The sequence below is a fragment of the Talpa occidentalis genome, unplaced genomic scaffold (genome assembly GCF_014898055.3).
Source record: "Talpa occidentalis isolate TD23 unplaced genomic scaffold, MPIMG_talOcc4v2.1 talOcc4.6, whole genome shotgun sequence".
NCBI lineage: Eukaryota > Metazoa > Chordata > Mammalia > Eulipotyphla > Talpidae > Talpa > Talpa occidentalis.
This window is the reverse complement of record NW_023604972.1, coordinates 70,237,260-70,261,327: the sequence shown is the minus strand read 5'-3', so window position 1 is coordinate 70,261,327 and position 24,068 is coordinate 70,237,260. Positions and strand designations below refer to the sequence as shown.

General features: G+C 36.3%; 1 protein-coding gene across 10 annotated transcripts in view; it reads left to right on the top strand.

The window, feature by feature from the left end:
- FER (FER tyrosine kinase) overlaps positions 1 to 23,850 on the top strand; it is a 484,685-nt gene extending 460,835 nt beyond the window's left edge. For all 10 annotated transcript variants that reach the window (XM_054688073.1, XM_054688071.1, XM_054688072.1 and 7 more), the window contains 3 exons: positions 438 to 592; positions 13,432 to 13,554; positions 14,920 to 23,850. In XM_054688073.1, the coding sequence (XP_054544048.1) occupies positions 438 to 592; positions 13,432 to 13,554; positions 14,920 to 15,062 (421 nt within the window). In that variant the 3' untranslated portion in view covers positions 15,063 to 23,850. The remainder of the gene's footprint in view (positions 1 to 437; positions 593 to 13,431; positions 13,555 to 14,919) is intronic.
- The last annotated feature ends 218 nt before the right edge of the window (positions 23,851 to 24,068 follow it).

The window sequence follows — 24,068 nt, the reverse complement described above, 5'->3', positions numbered from 1 at the left end:
AAAGTGCTCAGGTGCCCACATGAGACTGATGGCCACCTGGGGCCAGTGCAGCATAGCTAGAGAACACTGTCATCACAGAGACTCTTATACACTACTGCTAGGAAAACCAATCACAGCACAAGTAATGCCTGCCATGTTTGCTTAGCCTCTCCTCTGTGATTTTCTCTTTTTACCCTAGAATCAGTGTTTTTCTATTTAAATGGAAATATATGTGGCACCTAAAAAATTAGCATGTTGCCTGTTCCATATGCAAGTGTTCTCATGTAAGATTTTTACCTATGATAGAAAAGATGGGATGGACTGGTGAATCCCAAGCATTCCTAACCTCATTAAAAATACTTTGCAAATGTAAAACTGAGAAGTGTGGGCGTGATAAATGTGAAAGAGGCTTTCAATTTGTTTTTAATAGGTGTTTTCTGTGTCTTATTATTACCTAGGGATCTTGCCGCAAGAAACTGCCTGGTAGGTGAAAATAGTGTTCTGAAAATCAGTGATTTTGGAATGTCTCGTCAAGAAGATGGTGGAGTGTATTCATCTTCTGGCTTAAAGCAGATTCCCATTAAATGGACAGCACCAGAAGCTCTTAATTATGGTAAGAATAGAAACTCTTTCTTTTTGGTGGCAAAAATGGTTTCTATCAGCAGAAAACATTCACAGTTAAAGTTACAGGGGTAAAAAGATCCCAAATAAGAGGGATTTGAGGAGCAGCACAAATGTTGTATAATGGTTCATATTTGGCAATAAAAATGAGCACAGAATTAATTCATTGACCTTATTGGTGAGATGCCTAGATGTAAAGTTGCTAGATTAAAAGATGGATACACATATGAACACTTTGAAATATGATTATACATCTGATAGTTTTTCATTTTGATCAAAATAAATGTTTTAGTAGTCAAATCACATACAGAGTGAAAGTGTTGCTATGACTCAGAACCATTTCTTTGACTGTCTTATAATTGGTCCAATAACTTCAACTAATATTAGGTTCCTAAAATATTAAGTTGATCAATTTTTCTGTCACTCATTCCAAAAGTCAACCTGGCTTTCTACTATCTCAGTCTCTGGAACTTGTATAAATCTTGTAGGAAAAGAAAGATGGGACTTACATTTTAAAATTGCAGGGATTTTTTTTTTTACTTGAATTTTCATTGTAATTGAAAATAAATACAGCTTGCATAATCTGGTTGGAAAGAAATGGGCCATAACAAGATGGGTAACAGCTCAATAATTTGAACCAAAAAAAAAAAAAAAACAGACTGTGCTCTAAGTAAAATTAGAAATCACATTTTTCATCAAGGGAAGCAGCATATAAGCTATAGATTGGTGAATTGGTATAGTATGTTGTGAATAAAGATGAATCATAAAATGATTATTGACACAAATGAAAAATTACCTCCTCAAGAAAAATAAGACATTTATAATTGCTGTAATTTAATGCCTAAATTAAATACAAAGCTTTCTTTAGGGTAAATTCTTAGGACATAAAATTAACTATTTTATATATTTTCATAATTGTATTTTATTGAGATAATGTTGACATATAAGACCATGTATGGATCAGAGGTGAAGGCTCACGCATATTCACATGTGTGTCACCATACCACACCCACCACCAAGGTACCCATAATCCTTCTCTATAGTCTCCTGCTCTCCAATCCCCTACATGCCATCTCTGTTAGCCTGAAATCTACAGTCAAATTTCTAGCATTGTTGTGGTTTGGTTTTATCTGTTCATTTGTTTTCTTTCTCTATATTCAATTATGAGTAAACTCAACAAGTATTTGTTTTCCTATTTCTGATTTATTTCACTTCACATAATCGCCTTCAATCTCCATATCCAAATTGTGTTGTCCCAAATGGCAAGATTTTATCTTTTTTATAACTGAGTAGTATTACATTGTGTATATGTACCACATTTCTTAATCCACTCACCTCTCCATATGAACCTAGGTTGTTTCCATACCTTGGCTAATAGTGTTGCCATGAACATATGAGTGCATATGACACCTGTGTGCGCTGTTAATTTAGCCCTTGAACCACCACAAGTTCTTGTTCCATGAAGCTGTAAAAAGGAATTCACAGGCATTTTAGATAAGTAAGCAGAGAGAAACAAACTTTGTTTAAGAATGTAAACTTTATTTTTTTATTTTATACATTTTTTACATCATTTTTCATTTTTGCACAATTTATGCATTTTCATCTTAGTTATAGTCTCCATATAATTCCCACCCCCCTTGTTTTGATCCTACTCCCTCCTCTATCCCCCACCACCCATAGTGTGTCTCTGGTTTATAGCTGCTTGTTGGATTTGATTTTTACTTTAGTATAATTAGTTTTTTTCCTGGTCCCTTATTTAGGTTTTCTAAATTCCTGCTATGAGTGAGACCATCCGGTACTTTTCTTTTTCTTTATGGCTTAGTTTGCTGAGCATGATCCCTTCCAGTTCCATCCATGTTGCTGCAAATTGCATGAGTTTATCTTTTTTGATTGCTGAGTAATATTCCATTGTGTGTGTATACCACATCTTCTTGATCGAGTCATCTATTTTTGGGCATTTGGGTTGTTTCCAAAGCTTAGCTATTGTAAATAGTGCTGCTATAAACATAGTGGTGCAGGTGCCCTTTTGAATTAATGTTTCTGTGTCCTTTGGGTAAATACCTAGGAGTGGAATACTGGATCACATGTAAGCTCCATTTTTAGCAGGTTGATAAATCTCCACACAGCTTTCCATAGTGATTGGACCAGTTTGCACTGCCACCAGCAGTGCAGGAGAGTTCCTTTTTCTCCACATCCTCAACATTTGTTGTTGCTAGTTTTTTCAATATGTGCCATTCTCACTGGTGTAAGATGGTATCTCATTGTAGTTTTGATTTGCATTTCCCTGATTGCAAGTGATGTTGAATATTTTTTCATATGCCTGTTGGCCATTTGCATTTCCACTTTGGAGAAGTTTCTTTTTAGCTCTTCTGTTCATTTTTCTCCCAATCAGTGGAGTGTCTCTTTGTTTTGGTTACTGTCTCTTTTGCTGTACAGAAGCTCTTTAATTTGATATAGTGCCAGCTGTTTATCTTTGCCTTCACTATCACTGCTTTGGGTGATGTGTCTTTAAAGATGTTACTGAGGTGTATATGTCATGTAGTGTTTCGCCTATATTTCCTTCTATATATTTTATGGTTTCAGGTCTTATGTCTAGTTCTTTAATCCATTTTGAGTTAGTTTTTGTGCAGTGAAATTGAAATGGTAATCAAAACCCTCCCCAAAAACAAAGGTCCAGGACCAGATGGATTTACAAATGAATTCTACCAAACATTCAGAAACAAACTAGTGCCTATCCTTCACAAACTCTTTCAAAAAATTGAGAAAGAAGGGATAATACCAAACACGTTCTATGAAGCCAATATTACACTAATACCAAAACCAAAGAATGACAACACAAAAAAAGAAAATTACAGGCCAATCTCTGTAATGAACACTGATGCAAAAATCCTCAATAAAATTTTAGCTAACAGAATCCAACCATGTATCCATAAGATAATTCACCATGACCAAGTAGGATTTATTTCAGGAACACAAAGATGGTTCAACATCCAAAAATCAATCAGTGTAATCCAACACATCAACAAAAAGAAATATAAAAACTATATAATATCAATAGATGCTGAGAAAGTTTTTGACAAAGTACAAACCCATTTATAATAAAGGCCCTTGAAATTCTCAGGATACAAGGAACATACCTCAACATCATAAAGGCCATATATGACAAGCCAACAGCCAGTATCATTCCCAATGGTGAAGAGATCTGGAACAAGACAAGGATGTCCACTCTCACCACTGCTTTTCAATATTATACTGGAAGTCCTAGCCAGAGCAATAGACAAGAGAAAAACATACAAGAAATCCAAATAGGGAAGGAAGAAGTTAAACTATCAGTATTCATAGATATGATAATATACTTAGAGAACCCCAAAAACTCCACAGAAAAACTAATCAAACTAATCAATCAGTTTAGTAAAGTAGCATGATACAAAATCAACATCCAAAAATCAGGATCCTTCCTGTACATAAACAATCAATCTGGGGGGGTCGGAGCAACATGGTGGCGAGGAGATGCTGCGAGTAAGATCTCCCATTAAAAAAAGTTAATAGGGAGGAAAAGCGGCAGGTCCCAGTGAGAAGTGGGACACGGAAGATAAACGGGTGACGCCAGCAAACTGCCCGAAGAAGAAAGTTGCCATAAAAGAGGACTAGAAGGGAGGGAAGCGCAGAACCCTGCTCCCCTCCCCCGCCCACAGAGGCGGCACTCTCCGACCCGCAGAGAGGAGGAAAACAACAAACCAAAACGACCAACAAGAACAAACGACTCAGCAAGCGGGACTGTGAGTGGAAAGGAACCATTGCAGCCACCACACCCCGTGAACGGGAGCTGTGGAGAACCCTGCAGGATTCGCCACAGCGGTGAGCAAATGGCTTCAGGTGCCATTAGAGAAGAACAAAGACTCTGGAGACGCGCACACAGCCCCGGGCCGACCGGTAAGCTTGCGTGGAAAAGCGGCGCGCTTGGCGCGCTTGAAAAGCAAACGCGGATCGGGATCGCGGCTGCCGAGGTCCCCGCGCCTGCGACCTAGGCTTGCGGGGAGACGCGCGGAGGCCCTCACTGGGGTGAAAGTCCCTCACTGAGTAAGCAGGAACCAGGTGCCCAGGCACGGGAGCGGGGTGCAAAGAGAAACCCCACCAACTGGGAGAACATTTTTGCACACAACACTAATGATAAAGGACTGATCACAAAAATCTGCAAAGAGCTGATGAGACTCACCAACAACAAAGAAAATAATCCAGTCAAAAAATGGGCAGAAGAGCTAAAAAGAAACTTCTCTGAAGAGGAAATGCAAATGGCCAACAGGCATATGAAAAAATGTTCAACATCACTTGTAATCAGGGAAATGCAAATCAAAACTACCATGAGATACCATCTTACACCAATGAGAATGGCACATATTAAAAAAACTAGCAACAGCAAATGTTGGCGAGGTTGTGGAGAAAAAGGAACTCTTCTACACTGTTGGTGGGAGTGCAAACTGGTCCAACCACTATGGAGAGCTGTGTGGAGATTTCTGGACCTACTAAACATAGAGCTTCCATATGATCCAGCAATTCCACTCCTAGGTATTTACCCAAAGGACACAGAAACATCAATTCCAAAGAACACCTGCACCCCTATGTTTATAGCAGCACTATTTACAATAGCTAAGCTTTGGAAACAGCCCAAATGCCCAAAAATAGATGACTGGATCAAGAAGATGTGGTACATATATACCATGGAATATTACTCTGCATTCAAAAAAGATAAACACATGCAATTTGCAGCAACATGGATGGCGCTGGAAGGGATCATGCTCAGCGAAATAAGCCAAAAAGAAAAAGAAAAATACTGGATGGTCTCACTCATAGCAGGAATCTAGAAAACCTAAATGAGGGATCAGGAAAATGAATAACTATAAGAAGGTGAAAATCAAAATCAACGGAAAACTATGAACCAGAGACACTTTTGGGGGGTGGGAGGCGGGAGGGGAGGGTTTGGGGTCAGAATGGGGGGTTTGCAATTGTATGGGGGAATATAAAAATAAAATTTATTATTTAAAAAAATATATATATAATAAAAAAAAATCAATCTGAAGAAGAAGAAATCAAGTAAACTATAACTATCCATTTTATTATTGAAACAAAAAAAAATCAAGTACTTGGGAATAAACCTAACAAAAGAGGTAAAACACCTATACAAAGAAAACTATAATGCACTGTTAAAAAAATAGAAGAAGACACAAAGAAATGGAAAGACATCCCCTGCTCATGGGTTGGAAGAATTAACATTATCAAAATGGCCATCCTACCAAAAGCAATTTATAGATTCAATGCTATTCCAATAAAAATTTCAATGACTTCTTCAAAGAAATAGAACAAATTATTGATGAAATTCATATGGAGCCACCAAAAACCCCAAATAGCTAAAGCTCTCCTGAAAAAAAAATAAGGGAATGGAGGTATCACATGCCCAGACCTCATGCTATACTACAAAGCCATAATCATCAAAACTGCATGGTATTTGAACAAGAACAGACACACTGACCAATGGAACTGAATAGAAAATTCAGAAATAAACCCACAGATTTACAGTCAACTAATCTTTGACAAAGGAGCAAAGAATATGCAATGGAGCAAAGAAAATTTGTTCAATAAATGGTGCTGGGAAAACTGGGTCGGGTCGCTACATGCAAAAGAATGAAGCTTGACTACTGCCTCCTACCATGCACAAGAAAACTTTATTTAAAGAAAGAAAGTAAGGACTGCCAGGTACGCTGTTCTTGCGAGTGGCAAGAAAGCCGTTGTGGGCCCATTTCTAGGAATAGTTAAATCTTTCTTTCTCTATTCTAAAATCTCATCATCCTGCTTTGTGGATGGCTCTTTCTCCTAGTGGCTATACTTCTCTGGGCAGATGTGCCCACCTTCCCAGCTCTTATCTTAGAGTTTACCTCCCCTGTTCAAGGTCTTGTTCTCTCAAGTTTTACTCTTTATTTAGTCCTCCCGGACTTTCTGACCTCATCTCTGGGGTATGTTTTGGTTAACAGTTCTTAGAATTTACTGTCCTTATCTCAAAAACCTCTTTAACTCTCCCAAAGTTCCTGCCTGCACTGTATCTAAAGCTGCCTGATTAACCCTACCTTGCCCTGGGACTCACATAGATCCCTTAATTTAGTGGTTTTGCATTCTTTGAGTAGACACCTAGGAGTAGGATTGCTAGATCATTTGATAAAATCTATTCTTAATATTTTGGGAAATCTCCATACTGTTTTTCATCAGGATTAGACCAGTCTAAATTCATACAAAACAGTATATGAGGGTTCGTGTTGTTTCCTGTCATTTCCTCCACATCCTTGCCAGCACTTGTTATTTCCAGTTTTTTTTAATACATGCTGTTCTTACTGGTGTGAGGTAGTATCTCATTGTGTTTTTTTGTTTGTTTGTTTGTTTTTTGTTTTTTGTAAAAAATTTTATTTTTTTTTACATCATTTTTTGTTTTTGCACAATGTATGCATTTTCATCTTGGTTATAGTCCCCATACAATTTCCACCCCTCTTTGTTTTGATCCTACTCTCCCCCCCGCCATAGTGTGTCTCTGGTTTATAATTGGTTGTTGATTTTATTTTTTTATTTAAATATTTTATTTTATATAATTCTTGCATCTTTTTCATCTTTGCACAATGTATGCATTTTCGTTTTGGTTATATTCCCCATACAATTGCACCTCCCCCCTTATTTTGACTCTAGTCCTTCCTTACCCCACCCCTCCTTACCCCCCCTCCGTAGTGTGTCTCTGGTTTATAGTTGCTTGTTGATTTTGATTTTTACTGTGTATTGATTAGTCTTTGCAACCCAAATACCCAAAAATAGATGACTAGATCAAGAAGATGTGATACATATACACAATGGAATATTACTCAGCAATCAAAAAAGATAAACACTTGCAGTTTGCAGCAACATGGATGGAGCTAGAAGGAATCATGCTCAGCGAAATAAGTCAGAAATAAAAAGAAAAATACCAGATGGTCTCACTCATATCAGAAATTTAGAAAACCTAAATAAGAGACCAGGAAAAAGACTAATCATTGTGGTTTTGAACTACATTCCTCTGATAATTAGTGATGTTGAACATTTTGTTCATAAGCATAATCCCTTCCAGTTCTGATCATGTTGCTGTAAATGGCAGGAGTTCAGCTTTTTTCAATCACTGTGTAGTATTCCATTGTGTATATGTACCACATTTTCTTGATCCATTCATCTGTTCTGGGGCATTTAGGTTGTTTCCATATCTTGGCTATTGTAACTAGTGCTGCTATAAACAATGGAATGCAGGTTTCCTCTCAAATTAGTGTTTTTGTGCTCTTTGGGTAGATTCCTAGATGTAGAATCACTGCATCATAGATAGATCCCTTTTCAGTTTTTTGAGGACTCTCCATATTTCTTTCCATAGGGGCTGGACCAGTTTACATTCCAACCAACAGTGTAATAGTGTTCCTTCTGATCTCCACCCTTGCTGACACTTGTTTGTGGGTTTGTTTTTGTTTGTTTCTTTGTTTATTGGCTGTTCTCACAGATATAACCAAGTATCTCATTGTGGTTCTGATTTGCATTGCCCTGGTGATAAGTGATGATGAACATTTTTTCATATGTCTGTTGGTCATCTGTATGTCTTCTTTGGAGAAGTGTCTGTTTAGATTTTCTGCCCATATTTTGATTGCATTGTTTGTTTTCTTTGGTTGAGTTGTATAATTCTTTGTAAATCTTTGATTATCAATCCCTTGTCAGATGTATGGTATGCAAATATTTCCTCCCATTCACTCTTCGTTTTGGTCACTGTCTCTTTTGCTCTATAAAAGCATTTTAGTCTGATTTAGTCCCAGTTGTTTATTTTCTCCTTTGTTTTCCTTGCTGCTGGAGATGAGTCCATAAAGATGTTTCTGAGGTTTATGTCATAGAGTGTTTTGCCTATGTTTTCTTCTATGTATTTTATGGTTTCAGGTCATATCCAAGGCATTTGTCTATCTTGAGTTGATTTTCATGTACAGTGTGATATAATGGTCTTTTGCAATTTTTCCAGAACCCTTTATTGAAGAGGCTTTCCTTGTTCCCATGTATATACTTTGCTCCTTTGTCATATATTAGTTGTCTGTAAAAGTGTGATTGTATTTCTTGCCTCTAAATTCTGTTTCATTGGTATGTGTATCTATTGCTGTTCCAGTACCAGGGTGTCTTAATTATTATGGCTTTATAGTATACTTTGAAGTTCAGAAATGTGATAACCTCATTTTCCCCTTTTTAGCCAGGAGAGCTTTGTCTATTCAGGATTTTTTGTGTTTACATATGAATTTCAGTAATCTTTGTTCTATTTCTTTGAAGAATGCCATTGGGATTTTTATTGGGATTGCATTGAATAATTAAATTGCTTTGGGTAGGATGGCCATTTTGACAATGGTCATTCCTCCAATCATGAGCAGGGAATATCATTCTATTTCTTTCTGCCTTCTTTTCTTTTTTAACAGTGTTTCATAGTTTTCCCTTTATAGGTCCTTCATTTCCTTTGTTAGTTTATTCCCAGGTTTTTTTGTTTTTCGTTTTCTGTTTTTTGTTTTGGTGAGGTTGTAAATGAGATAACTTTGTTAATTTCTTCTTCTTCTAGTTCACTAATGGTATATAAAATGGCAGCTGGTTTTGTGTGTTGATTTTACATCCTGCCGCTTTGCTGAAGTGTTTTTGTTGTTGTTGATGATGTTGTTGTTGAATTAGTGTTTCCATGGAGTCGTTGTGGTTCTCCATGTATGTTATCATTTCGTCTTCAAATAATGACAGCTTTAGTTCTTCTTTCCCAATTTGGATTCCTTTTATTATTATTCCTTTGTCTTGTTTAATTGATCTAGCTAGGTCTTTTAATACTATCTTGAATAGTAGTGGTGAGAATGGACATCCTTGTCCTATACCAGATCTGCGTGGAAAGGCTTTCAGTTTTTTTTTTTACCATTGAGAATGGTACCAGCTGTAGGTTTATCATAAATGCTCTTTATTATGTTAAGATATGTTCCATTTATCCCCATTTTCTCAAGGGTTTTCATCATAAATGAATGTTGAACCTTATCAAATGTTTTCATATCATTCATGATATGACCATGTGGTTTTTCCTTTTCTTCTTGTTAACTTGGTGTATTACAGTTATTGATTTTCAGATATTGAACCATCCTTGTGTTCCTGGTATAAATTGTATGCAGTCATACTGTATAATCTTTTTAATTCATTGTTGGATTTGATTTGCTTAGAGTTTATGGAGGAATTTTTTTTGTCTAGGTTCATTAGGGAGATTGATCTGTAGTTTTCTTTCTCTGTGTCTTTGTGTTGTCTTTGGGGTTTTTCTTTTTGGGTATTAGTGTAGTGTTGGCCTCATAAAACATGTTTGGAAGAATTACTTCTTTCTCAATTTTTTGATAAAGTCTGAGCAGGATGGGTATTAGTTTGTCTTTGAAGGTTTGGTAGAACTAACTTGTGAAGCCTACTGGTCCTGGACTTTTGTTTTTTGGGAGAGTTTTGCTTACAGTTTCACTTTCTTTGCTTGTAATTGATTTGCTCAGGTCAGGCTTTCTGGTTCTTCTCTATTTGTTTAGTTTTATATGACTATAATTTTAAGGCTCTGTCCAGTTCATCTAGGTTGTTGAATTTGTTTCCATATAAATGTTTCAGGTAACTATTATTATTTGTGAAGTATTTTTTGTTACTTTTCCTCTTTTATCTTTGATCCTATTTATGTGAGTTTTTTCCCTCTTTATCTTAGTGAGCCTAGCTAAAGTTTTCTCTATTTTCTTCAAAGATCTAGCTTTTGACTTCATCAATCATTTGGACTCTGTTTGATTTCTATTTCATTTATTTCCACACTAATTTTTATTGTTTCCTTCTACAGACTTTTTTTTTAATTCTTCTTTTTATACTTCTTTGAGATGAGAGGCAAGGTTGTTTGTTTGGGCTCTTTCTAGTTTCTTAATGTTTGCCTGTATACTATATACTATATACTTAATGTTTGCCTGTATACTATTGCTATATACTTCCCTCTTAGAACTGTTTTTGCTGTATCCCAGACATTCTGAAAGGTTGTATTCTCATTCATTATCATTTGCCTTGAGGTATTTTTTTTATTTCTTCTTTGATTTCCTCATTAACCCAGTGGTGGTTCAGTAGTGTATTACTCGGTTTTCACATGTTAAATATTTTCTTTTTGTACTTGACTTATAGTTCAGTATATTTATGGTCAGAGAAGATACTTGATATAATTTCTGTCTTCATGTCTTGATGATTGTCTTGTAACCCTGTATGTGGTCAACCCTGGCGAATACCTTAACATAAATATTTTAACATGAAAAGATCCATGTACATAACAGCACTGTTTACAATTGCCAAATCACAGACTCAACCCACGTGCCCTTCAATAGATGAATAGAAAAACTGTGGAGCAGACATTCAATTGAATATTACACAACTGTGAAGAAAGATGAAGAGTGGCATTTGGCACAAAAATGGGTAGACCTTGTGGTGATTGTGTTGACCGAAATCATTCAAAAAGTGAAAGGCAGATATTGGATGGTTTCTGTGTGAAATAGAAATATCAAAAAAATTACATACAAACAATAGAAGAAATAAAAATGTAGACCTAGCAAAAAATAACATACTGGTTACCAGAAGGAATAGGGAAAAGGATGGAGGAGATGTGTATGGGTGAGGGTTTTTTGGTGACGGTAATAAAATAAATAAATAGATAAATAAATAGATAAACAAAAGGTCACTATATTACTCCTCTAAAGCTAAGAATTATTTTAATTCTTAGCTATCAATTATTATCAATTATTAAAGGAATTTTTTTTCATTTGCCACTTGAGAATTTGGAGCTGATGTGTCTAATTAATGGGTTTAACACAGACCTCTGAAATGCAAGGGAGGCAGGATTTACAGTGAAGAGATTGCCCATAAGGACCGATTGTCCTAACCAATCATTTCATTAGTTGCATGACCTTGACAAATCATCTATCTCTCTAAACCTATGTTTCCTTGTTTGCAAAATGAAAAATGATAGTATGTTTTCCCTTAAGGGGTATCATGAAGATCAAATGAGAGATGGAAAAGTAACAAAATGCTATAATCTTGTAACTTACTCTTTGCTCATTAAAATTATCCCTCAAAGCCAGGTACAGAGGTCAAGGATCTAGAGGTAGGTTATAAACTTTCACTTCTGGAATGTGATCTTGGCATGCCTTTCTTGATCTCTGCTTAGATATCATCTTATACAAAAAAAAGATACTTAATGCTGCATACCTTCTACTTTCTTGAAGAATTTGTCTTAACTTATAGCTATTAAATTATTTTCATGAAAAGTATTAAGGTATTATATATAAAACATGGAAAGATTTTATATGCAGACAAGAAAACTAATCTCCCCATGAACAGCATAGTGAATGTCTGTAACTCCTGTTTACAAAGAAGGAAACTTATTCTCACAGCTGGGGTAAGTGAGAAGCAAATACATTTCAAACTCTGACGTGAGGGCAATTATCATAGTGCAGGCACACTCTAGTTATCATTTTATTTTTTTAAAGATTTATTTATGCATACAAGAACTGGGGTACAGGCCAGAGGGGTGTGGGGGTGTCAGGTGAGAGGATTCACCAGAGACAAAGTGGAGAGCAGAACAGGCGGATTGACTGAAATACACTGCTGAGGGGAGCAGCAGTCGAGCCAGGAGAGGTCTGCTTACCATGTGGGTAGCTCCCTGGCCGGGGATTGAACTTGTGCTGCAGTGGCTTCATAGGATAGCTTCATAGGTTGCGTCTTAACCCCTTGCACCACCAGGGAGGCCCTCATTTTATTTTTTTTAGGAACTAGAAAGGGCCATCCTACTTAAAGTAACAAGACATTTTTAGACAAGGGGTGTTTATAAATTCTGGAGTGGCAGAGTTAAGCCTGGAAGTTATGATATAAAATATATGTGTATATATATATATAATAAAATAAAACCAATTATGTTGAGGAAATCTTGGAAATTCTCAGCCTCTTGAAGATTGAAAGGGACTTTTCTGCTTCCTGTCCTTGACTTCACATCCATCTTCACATGATATCCAGGAAATAACTTGTTGGTTTTTTCTCTGTTTATCTAGATGACTACAAAAAAAAAAAATCCTAATTGCTTAGCTCATACAGCTCAATAAAACAGGTACACCAAGATATTTTGACATAACAAGGCACCAACAATAAGAACTTGTTTTTATCAGCTGGTTTTATTAATTTCAGCTCTATTCTAAACACACAGGAAAATATGTTGTCTGTAAATGAAACTATCAGTGGAGAAAATGACACTTTGAAGCATTTAATACCTGTAAACAAGATGAGTAAAAAAAGTGAAGAAACTTTTCTTATTGCTTTATATTTGCTTATAATTTCACTGGTTATAAAATGATGCAAACAAAAGACAAAATCTCAGAAATCTAACTTATTTACACTCCTAGACATTTATATGTACAAAGTCATATCTTTTTTTCACTTTAATGTAAACCACACATCTGAGATACTACAGAGAAAGTAATCTTTCATGCTGACTGAATATTTGTTCTGACTGAATATTTGATTTGGAAGCTAGTTTGGTTAATCTAGCAGTTTGAACATTGTTCCTTTTAATCAGTTGTTACTACTAGTGCTAGAAAGTAAAACTAGCAAAGAGAATAAGATATTAATTAGAGCACCTGCATGAGTTTAAATATGTTAATATGTGACTGATATAGACTTCATATAGCCTGAAATGGTCAGCTACTTATTTACTTACATGGTTATGGTTTTGTTTGCCTCCAGGGAGATACAGCTCTGAGAGTGACGTGTGGAGCTTTGGCATCCTCCTCTGGGAGACCTTCAGCTTAGGGGTCTGCCCTTACCCTGGAATGACAAATCAACAAGCACGGGAGCAAGTAGAAAGAGGTGAGCCAAAGGCACGGGTTAGTGGTGTTCACATCCAGCTATAGGGTTAGTACCACAGCTGTAGCTCTGGTTTCTTGAGGTAAGGGAGAAGGCACATACTATTTGAGAATATAAACAGAGAGCAGAGATGTTGATAAATCTTCTTTTGAACCCCATGGATGGTAAGGCTTTTATACAACATAAACAAATTTTAAAAGATCTCAACATTTGAAAAATTGTGTCCTATAGACTTTTCTTCCACTCCCCCTACCTGGCATCACATCTGCCAGGTCGTGCTGGTCACTGTCTTCAAGGAAAATAGGAGGTTGAGGAACACTGCCCTGTTTTTCTATTTTAGGCCAAGTAAACACCACTCATATTACTGCTAATAACCTTCAGGAAGAAATTCTTGAGATTTTATAACACTTCTGTCTTCAGAAGTGGTGTTCCCAGATCAGGGGCAGGGATAAATAGGGGATTGAGACATATTAGCATGCACTGGTATAGTCCACAGCTCTCAACAGAAACAATGTATTTTGACCAAGTCCAATGCCCTAGCATTTAGCCCTTTCAGAGTGGCATGTTTATACTACTGGTTATAGGAGGTTGACTTTCTAGCTCCGGTGCTACCTTCTATTCCTCACAGACATCTGTCGTCCTTCCTGAGGAAAACACGTAGGCACATATACACTGCCCAGCACAAAGCTTGTGTGCTACCAGGCAACTTTGGCTTCAGATTCTTCTTGTATTGCAAGGGAGCAAACTGATATGATTTTTATTTCCCTATTGATAAAATCCTCATCATCTTTTTATCTTCAAAAATCTAAAATATAGTGATGACTTTTTTAAAACTCTGCTCAGAGTATTAAAAGCAAATTCTAATTTTGTATATTTTTTACATCATTTTTCATTTTTGTTCAATGTATGCATTTTCATTATAGTCCCCATACAATTGGTTATAGTCCCTATACAATTCCCACCACCCTTGTGTTGATCCTACTCCCTTCTCCCCCCAACCCTCCTATAGTGTGTCTCTGGTTTATAGTTGCTTGTTGATTTTGATTTTTTACTTTATTATAATTAGTCTAAAAGCAAATTCTAAAAGCAAATACTTAAATACTGAAATATGCACTTGTATGTGCTGCAACTTACATCAGATTTTTGGTAAATGAACAGACAAAATAATAGGGTCTTTGAACTAGAAGGCAATTATTTGGCTATGTGATACTGAATTCTGCATCTCTTGTAGAGAACATTCAGTTTGTCCTGAAATGATTTTTTGTTCTATTACACCTACAACATAAGGCAACAAAAATTTGCATACTGAGTAATGCCCTGTGTGAACACATATATTATCTCCATTCTAAATTCTCTGTTCTTCTTCAGGATACCGAATGTCAGCCCCTCAGAACTGTCCAGAGGATATTTTTAAAATTATGATGAAATGTTGGGATTATAAACCTGAACAGCGTCCCAAGTTTGCTGACCTTCAGAGAGAGCTGGCCACCATCAGGAGGAAAATCACATAGTGACAGAGCAGCACCCCCCTCAGCCTCAACTCTGTCCTCCAGCAGAGTAACATTGTTCTCATTAACAATGAGTTTATACCACATTACCTGCAACAATCTTCTAAGGTTATTTTTTTATTAACTTTTTAAAAATATGTGCCACTTAAAGAAAAAGGCATTGAAGAAATAGACAGTCCACCAGGGGCTTTTTGAGCTCACCACAGCAATCCTGCCATTTCAGGCCATTATAAATAAAAAAGCACAGGCTGTAACCATGAGGGTTTACAGATCGTTTTCACACCAGGACCACTGACATTGCTCAAAGTTTTCTACTTCAACACAGTTCATGGGCTGCTCTCCTGTGCCACAGCCTCTCCTCAGTTGGTGCTGTAAGGTGTACTGGTAATGCCATGTTTGCAGGACACATTCCAGCCGATGTTGTCTTTCTGCTCTGCCAAGCAAGGCAAAATTATATTTGTAAAAGTCATTTTATATGGAGAATTATGTGGACCTCCTAGAGTTCTTCTTTTCTCTCTTGCCAAAAACCAATTGCCGTGTTAGAGTCATCATGTTCCTGTGTTTGTTAGCAAGGTTGTCATTTCTGTCCCATCAGAAAATGACATGTGAAAAGTCTTAACTAGCACACTAGTACAACTGAAGCAGCAGCTTTAACAGCAGCACTGTGATGGCTAGAAGTGAGTTTGAACAGGGGTGGGGGGTCGCCTAGGGACAAGCAGCTAAAGTAGTGATCAAAGAGGAAGAAAATATAAAATCTGCCTTCTCACCAGATCACACACAGAGATATGCCTTTAAAAACACACACTTTTGCTCTGAATTCACACACAAAAAATGTAAGTTCTCAGAAATGTTTTAAGGAGTTCATTGGTAAAAGCCTTCTTAATGGCGACAAAAAAAAATTGAGAGAAACTATAAGGCACAGGTTCACAGAAATAACATACTTTTGGGTAAGGACCATCCCCCCAGAGGAGACATCCCAGAATCTAATTCCCCTCATCTGTACCATTGTCATTATTGTTAGAATCTCATGATCCTAGTTCACAGACATATCTGTGTGTGCACACACCTGTTGCTGCCATGAAGTAGGGCAGGCATGAGTGACACATAAGTCAGATGGACATTATTGAGGAAAAATAGACAGGGCCAACCCTCCTGTTTCCATTTGCTCCCCTCAGTCCCCTTACACTGCTACTTGGAAATTTTTATCAGCTGACAGGTGCATGAGCACAGTTCTGGGGACGTTTCATATGAATACTATGTGACTCGAGTTAAAACTAGGATTCCATTGAGCTAAATCTTAGCTACATCCAGGGAACTTACCCCATATTCTGTATAAAGTTGCCTCTCAGGATAAATATGTGCATAGGAGATGGTCACACTCAGGGGTAAATGTGGCCTAGCAGACTTTGATGAGTGCTGAGGCCTATGTCCAGATAGCAACTTAGTGATTATTTAGTCTACATTCATGGGAAGAGCTTATGGGATAGAAATTCCCCTTTTCTTGCCCTATCCAACTGTTTGCTACCTATGAATAACATTGCACCTAACTCACACTCCATACTTTTAAGAGGATAAAAGATAATAATGAAGTGGAAAATGGCTTGGGTATGCCATTTTAATCTCTTTGAAAGATTTACACACAATTAATGATTACTACATCCAGAATAAAATGAAAACATTATAAACTTGCCCTTAAAATATATTGTAATATACAAAGCAGCTTTTCTTAATCAATATGGTTTTCCCTTCTGTCAAATGGAAATTACTTTTGATGGCATTTACTGTGATAAATCAAAACACAGATCCAAGACTTATGATTGTCATGGTCTTCAGGCACTTGCCAGTCTCTAAAAGGAAGAATCAGAGGAGTGTAAATACACCCTTTGTCAGTATTACCAAGTGAATATCTCTATAATATTCTTTGTTTAAAGAAAACAGCCTCCTTCACTTAGTAGCCTTAATACTAAGTTCTCAATAAGGAAAGAGAATGATGGCTTGGGCTTTAATTTTGTGAAAAAAAACCTGAAGCTTAATCTTTGTATTGTCATGTGAAAAATGAACATGGCATTGATACTTCATTCATCCAGGCTGATAAAATTGCAGTTCACATCAGAACTCTGTGCTTAAATTGAAGAAACTTTTCAAAACATCATGACATCTATAGCATTTAAATTCTATTTCGTTCTTTGTCCCAAGGCAGGCAGTGGTACAGTTCAGGATTAATAGCTCATTGGGAGTCTTGCAAGAGCTTATCAGTTGTATAGAACATTAACTTTAATATAGGCACATGCATTAAGAAAAACTTATGAAAACCATTTTTTTACTGTTAATTTTGTAGTGCTTAAAGCATAATTTATTCATCCCCTCTGTCACTGATAATTATTGGAATTATGTACTTTCGGAGGCTAATCCATACCCAAAAGCACGCACATGAATACTGTTCTGAATTTGCAAGTTGATGTAGGGAAAGAAGGCTACAGAAATGCACAAAATCCTAGGATTTATTTAGTAAAAAATCAGTTGTAATCAGAATTACCTATGGTCTCAGTGTAATTATGCCAGGTCACAAATTTTGGGGTTGACAAATTTTCCAAAAATTTCGTGTCATAATAACTTAAACTTATAAACAAAGTGGGGGACAGGTAGTAATTTACATAAATTTCTTATCAACAGAGCCTATCACCTGCATTTTTATATCTTGACTCACCAAGGAGCTATTATGGGAAATATATAAATAGTTCATTTTTCAAGAAAGGAAATATTTTATAGCCAAATTAACATTTATCACCAACATTTGAACTAAAATTAATTTTGTGTTCCACGTAATTTAAGGTTACTTCCACAACCAATGTATTCTTTCTCTTCCAAGAAAATAATAATAAAGTATTAATAGGTTTTATTTAAACTTTCAAATCCAGAGGCTTTTATTTCAGCCCATCCTGCTACTAGGTCTCCAGTGAAAGGTATCACATAATTACTTTTCTTTTATCTTCCCAATTTAATGTTGGCAATAAAGTCCTTCATCTATGCCATTTTACATAAACACATTATTATTGAAACATTTTACACTCAGATCAGTATAGACATGAACCTAATGTTTTTATTGTATTAGCTGCTATTCAGTGCACATTTCACAATTGTTTTTCATTTGGGGTTATTATTTTTTTAGGTTTAGTCATTGGAATAGTTTTAATTCTTTTAAACTACAGTATGGGCTTTTTTTGGTCTGTTATAGTCATATTTCATTTTTGCCATTTTTGTATAGTTTGGTTAGTACCACTAAAATAACTCTGGTTTGACAATATTGATAAAAGCATATGTCAAGAAGACTGTTTTAATTATGATCTAGACCACACACTGAGTTCTTTGTTAAGAGATCAACATAAGAATTAGAATGCAGCAATACACAACCAGGTGGTCTCTTGGCGTTATTCTTAGTTACCCAGTCACTCCACCTAAAATTTTTTTAAGAATACCTAAAAACCATGCTTAGTATGGTTATACTGTTTTGTGGTTATGTATCCTTGAGCTGAGATTAATTGATATTGTCTGAAAAGGGGTTATTTGCCTCAGCCCTTTTCTGTTACACACACTTTCTTGATCACAGCATCTGTATTTTAGATGTTTCTTATCAACAGAATTCATTGATCCTGAGCACTGTTCTGAATCATATTAGATTCCCTCTATATGAGCCCTCACACAAAGCAGAGAATAACACAAAAGGAGCAACAAAAGGGCAGACAACTGAAAAAGACACATTTCCTTTATGCATAAATATCTTGATTAAATGGAAACAAAGATTTTATATGAAAATGTTTATATTACATTTCCATTAAACTATTAAGTTAGCATAAGTGTCTACCATTAAAGTGTTACCTCCCTTACTACTAACTCTGATTTTCCAATACATACCAGAATTTATTAAATATTTTTTCTGTTGTAGTTTCATACCGAGTCTGAATACTGTATAATTTGAAAAATACAGAAATGTATCTTCATTTCTTATTTAAAAGTGAAAATTTCATGTGCCAAAAGTGGCCTGAGGGAGATTCTAGTGTACTGTCTTAGAGTCCCATAAAATTCTCCTTTAAAAAATAATGCTACAATATAGAAGGTGTATAAACTATATTTCAGTCAGAATTCAACTTAATGGAATATTTATTGCTCCTTAAAAAATCATCCTACTGCCTCAGTGATTCAAAAATTAAATTATGAATTGTTAAGTTATAGACATTAAGACTCATTTAGCAGTCTAACAAGGACTGAGATCCTTGGGTAGTAGAAAAATTTGGCTGTACTAAATCCCTGGTCCCTTTAAACTACACAGACGTAATGCACAGAAACTTCAGCTTATCAACTTATATGGTGCTGAGCCAAGTATCTACCAAGGCAAAGAAAAAAGACTGGATATTCTAAGGTAGGATTATGCCACCATTACAGAGAGGTTGGAATAATTAGAGTGGAACAAAGACTTGGACTGTGTCTCTGGAAAACCTAAGATGAACAGTGCCACCAGGATACAGCCTTTTCTTTAGAAAATTTAAAAGATATTGGAGCCAAAAGAAGCAAAAAGAGCAAACCAGCACCTCACCCTTGCATTAGGAATAGTTTTACATCCCTAGCTCAGAGGCTAATATGCCCCAGGCCACACACACACACATTGCCCTACCAACTGACGGGTTTGGTCATGTGTATTTAGACTTTTAAGAGACTACTCAGTCTCTTCACATTTTCACTAGTAATATTTAATATTTCTTGAGCTAAAATCTCTGATTATCCATACTTTATTAGAAATCTTGGTTGCAATGAGGATTAACCTGGCTAGTCTCCTAAATGACAGCATGCTTAGGTCAGCACTACTTCACCTTAACTAATGTTTATTAATTGTTAACATTAATAATTTCCAGACACTAGTTACCCCAGAAGGACCTTATTTTGATGAGCTCTACTTCATGGAAACATGGAATTCAGCAGGGAAGTACGAAAAGACCAATTAAATCATGTTTCTTGTCTTTATATTTTTAACATGTGAGGGAAAGGAATCAGGAGCATTGTAAAGTATAATGCAGCGTGACTAAGGGGAGCCATGGAAAGCAGCAAAACATTCAGTGAGGAAGATTAGAGGAGATAAGGGGCAGTAACAGAGTGCCAATTGCAAAGCCCCGCAAGGGCTAACCTTCCAGCAAAAATGCAGCATCAATAAGGGAATGCTAATCTTCAAAAGGGAGGTTTGAGAGGCTTCCTTCTGCATGTTATTAAATATTGCATGCTTCTCAAGTGTCTGTAACACTTCTAAAAGGACATTGAATTAGCTATTGATCTGATTTTCTCTGTCCTCCCTGTAATCTCGGGAGGTAGCTGTTGAATGAAAATCATGCTTGCTTTGTTTTTCTGTAAGGCTGAGACATGACAGGTTCAGCCCATTCCCTATGCAGTAAGAAGCTGAGTAAAGGCATGCACTTGTCTGGAGCAGCCAGCATTGGAGGAAAATTGCCAGGAATGCGCCTACTTTGTATTTTATTCAAGAAAAAGTATCCTGCAGGTGTCAATGCTTGCAACATGAAGGCAGTTTAGCTTCCCACCTTGCCAGCAAAACTCATAGAGCCCTAAAACAAAAATATTTAGAATTCATTTTAAAAAAATATTCAAATCTTGAATTTCTATACTGTTTTCTTAAATGGTACCACTCAACCAACTGATTAAAGTATTCTATTAAGTAATAATGTATTCTAAGTGAGGACCCGGGAGCAGAAATTTTTAATACTTTGGGGATGGGTTTTTCCTCAGATTTATTTATTCAGGTAATGTTTCTTGAACATCTGCCATGCCAGGTGCAGGGAACCTTGCTGGGTGCTGGGTTTTCTGGTTTTGGTTTTGGTTTTGTTTGATTTCTGGTTAATATTTCCTCTCCTCAATTCAGTTTATTGATCTACAAAAATAGAAAAGCCTATCATCAGCTTTTATTGGATATTGTCATAATTGGCTTAGACCAAAGAGTTTCTCCTCAGCTGCCCTGGAAGCACCTGCTTTTAGGGGGTCAGCTGCACACCAACTAAGCAAGAGGCCTCATGGCAGATGCAGCTTAGAATACAAAGAAATCCCACTTGCAGTCCTTGTGATGGAGAAAGGATAATTACTGTCATGACTCTAACACAACTGACCTATCATAAAGGCTCTTGGGACATTTTCCAAGGACTGAAAGATCACTCTTAGTATTTATGGCTAGAAAAGCAGCCTGTTGACATGGCCAGGTAAGCTCATTAGGCAACCTACCTCCAAAAAAAATGTTGGAAACTAACAATTGTTATTTTACTTTAGCCCCGAGATGTATTCTATTCTTCCACTCCACTCTTCATGGCAAATATTTTTTTGTTATCTCCACATTTCTCCTGTCAGTAAATATCTAAAAATATTTCAGTTGTGTAATATTAAAGAGTTTTCCTATGGCTTCAGAAAAGAAGTTAGCAAATATGAAGCCTTAAGTTCCAAATAAGTCAATGTACCCATCTCTACAGACCCAACAGTGCCTTTGTGTTAAAACATCAGCTCTATATACTCTACAGTTTCCCCCAAAACAATTTTTAAAAAGTCAAACATCACACATTTCCCCTATGCTCCATATTGTAGATGCTATCCAAAGCAGATTCCAAAACAACATACTAAGAAGCCAGATTTCAACAATCAAAGTAGACAATAGAATCACAACTTCAGTCAGTGTTCCATTAAAATACCCTTTAAACAACTACAACTTTTTAGTCAATTTATTAGGTAACAGGAGATAATGCCTTGAAAGCATGAGACAGATGTCAGTAGGAAATGTCAATGTTCTAAGCAACATTGAATAAGTGTAAGATGGTCATAAAGAAATTCCAACTCCCACATTGGAGCAGCAGAAACCTGAAAATGAAAAATGAAGTTGTCTATGAGTTCAAACCCACATTTTCTTTCATAGCTCTGGTCAAATTGTATAATCTTAGAGTCTTTGGGAGAGTTGCCTGAACAATCTATGGAGCAAAAAATCTAAATCCCTTGCCCCCTCCCCACTCCATGGAGGCTCAAATTTCTAAGTACCCTGGATAGGGACTGAGAGAGAATCTGGAATCAGTTCTTACTGAGACCCTAAACAGTCTTGGTTAGCTCAACAATCCATGCTATTGTTAATTTACAGAATGCCCCCTCCAAAAGCAAACACCTTATTTCATAGGTATATTCCTTTTAAAAAATAATTTGACGTGGTAGAAATAAAGGTGCTGCCTGTTCTTAAGAAATGCCAGACTGTTGTAAGCAAATGCAGAGGGCTTAGTGCCCAAAGTCATGCTTAATGTGACTGAGAATGTGTTTTCCTAACCCAAAGTCCAGTTCTTATATGCAGACTGTGGGGTGCTGTTGAGGCCCATCCCCTGCCTTTCTGAACTGCTTTTATTCAGCTGCATGCTGAAGAGCAATCCCAATAGAAATGAACTTATTTGCCATAATTCTTCTTCAAATGCTAGGCCTTTCACAATTACAATATTCATAAAATACAATGTTTTAATGGATTTTACTGTCTTAGCTTTAGTATCAAAGAGATTATTTCCACAGATTCACATGATTCCCCAAAACAAGCATAATTAGAGTCCTATGATTCTCAATCCAATCCAACATTCTGAGCATCAAATCACAATCAAACATAAAGGGGAACTGGGAGGACTAGGTCTTGGTTATTTCAAATTCATGATCAAAGTGACCAAAGACATGAAACTTCCTCTCACTTGTAGGTTTCACTTTCCATATGAAATGTCAGATACCCAGTACCATCTGGGCTGTCAGATACTCCACAGCCCATCACTCAACATGGACCACTGGCCAGGCACACACTTTTCATGGGCCATCCTTTTCCTCTGTATATCACTGAGATTTTTCACTGAAACAGCCTTATTAGTCATCTATAGATTTTATGTTTATGCTTAAATGTGTTAAATCAGATGATCCACTTAAGCAACTAGAGTACAGTAGGAGGTAGTGGTGTAAATTTTGCTGATTTTATATGATAGTTTTCTTTATGTGTGTGTTTCCTTGGTCTAGTGAGCACCTGAAAAGTTTGGAACTTTTGGAAGTCATAGCCATATACCACATAGGATTAGGAAAAAGCCAGATATATGTAAGAGAATAAACTAAGTTGTCAAAGTTCCAAGAACAGCCTTGACTTCTCCAGGGACCCTGAACATTGTAAATGAAGACAAAAGTACAAATGATGCCCATCCATGTGACTGTGGGCAGCCCACTGGCCTAAGGCACAGCAGTTTTCCTGGCACAGACCCAAAGCAAATGGTTGTAGAAATGTGATTGTTTTTTTTCCTCTGGATAAAAAGATGAGTTTGAGATGCTGAGGTAAAAATGGGGCCTGCCTTCAACCCTTCACCGAATAGATGTTGTATTTGAAGCATTCTTTGGAGCAAAGAACTCCTGTGGTTTGCAAAGTTTCCTTTCAGTGCCAATGAATAGTCCATTTAATGTCAAGTTAAAGCACCTTTAATCTTTTTTGTTGTTGTTTAAAATAATATATTTGTGAAGTGGATAAAAGAAACACTGGAAATTGGGTGCTTCTTATAAAAGATCAAGTGTAAAAACATACAAACAAGGCCTTTGGTGACTTTATCTGTCTTTGTAAACAAGTCTAAAAATGAATGAGAGCTAAATATATAAAGCAATTAGTTGTCTTTTACCATTTATAACTCAGATCTGTATTTAACACTTATTTATTTGTTAGTGTTTAAAATCATAAGAAATACACTTTGAACTTTGGCTAACATTTTAGGATGTTTTTAAAATTGTTTTATACTTTTTAAAAACATGATTTCATGCTTTTGTAAATTTAAGATCACTTTTGAATAGCAACTTTTTATTTTCCAGTAGATCAATTATTACTCATAGGTCTGCAGGTTTTTTTTTTTTACTGCACCCTTATAATAAATGTAAAATATTTATAGCAAACTGTGCCTTGTCTTGTTTAATCTTTCCATCATGTTT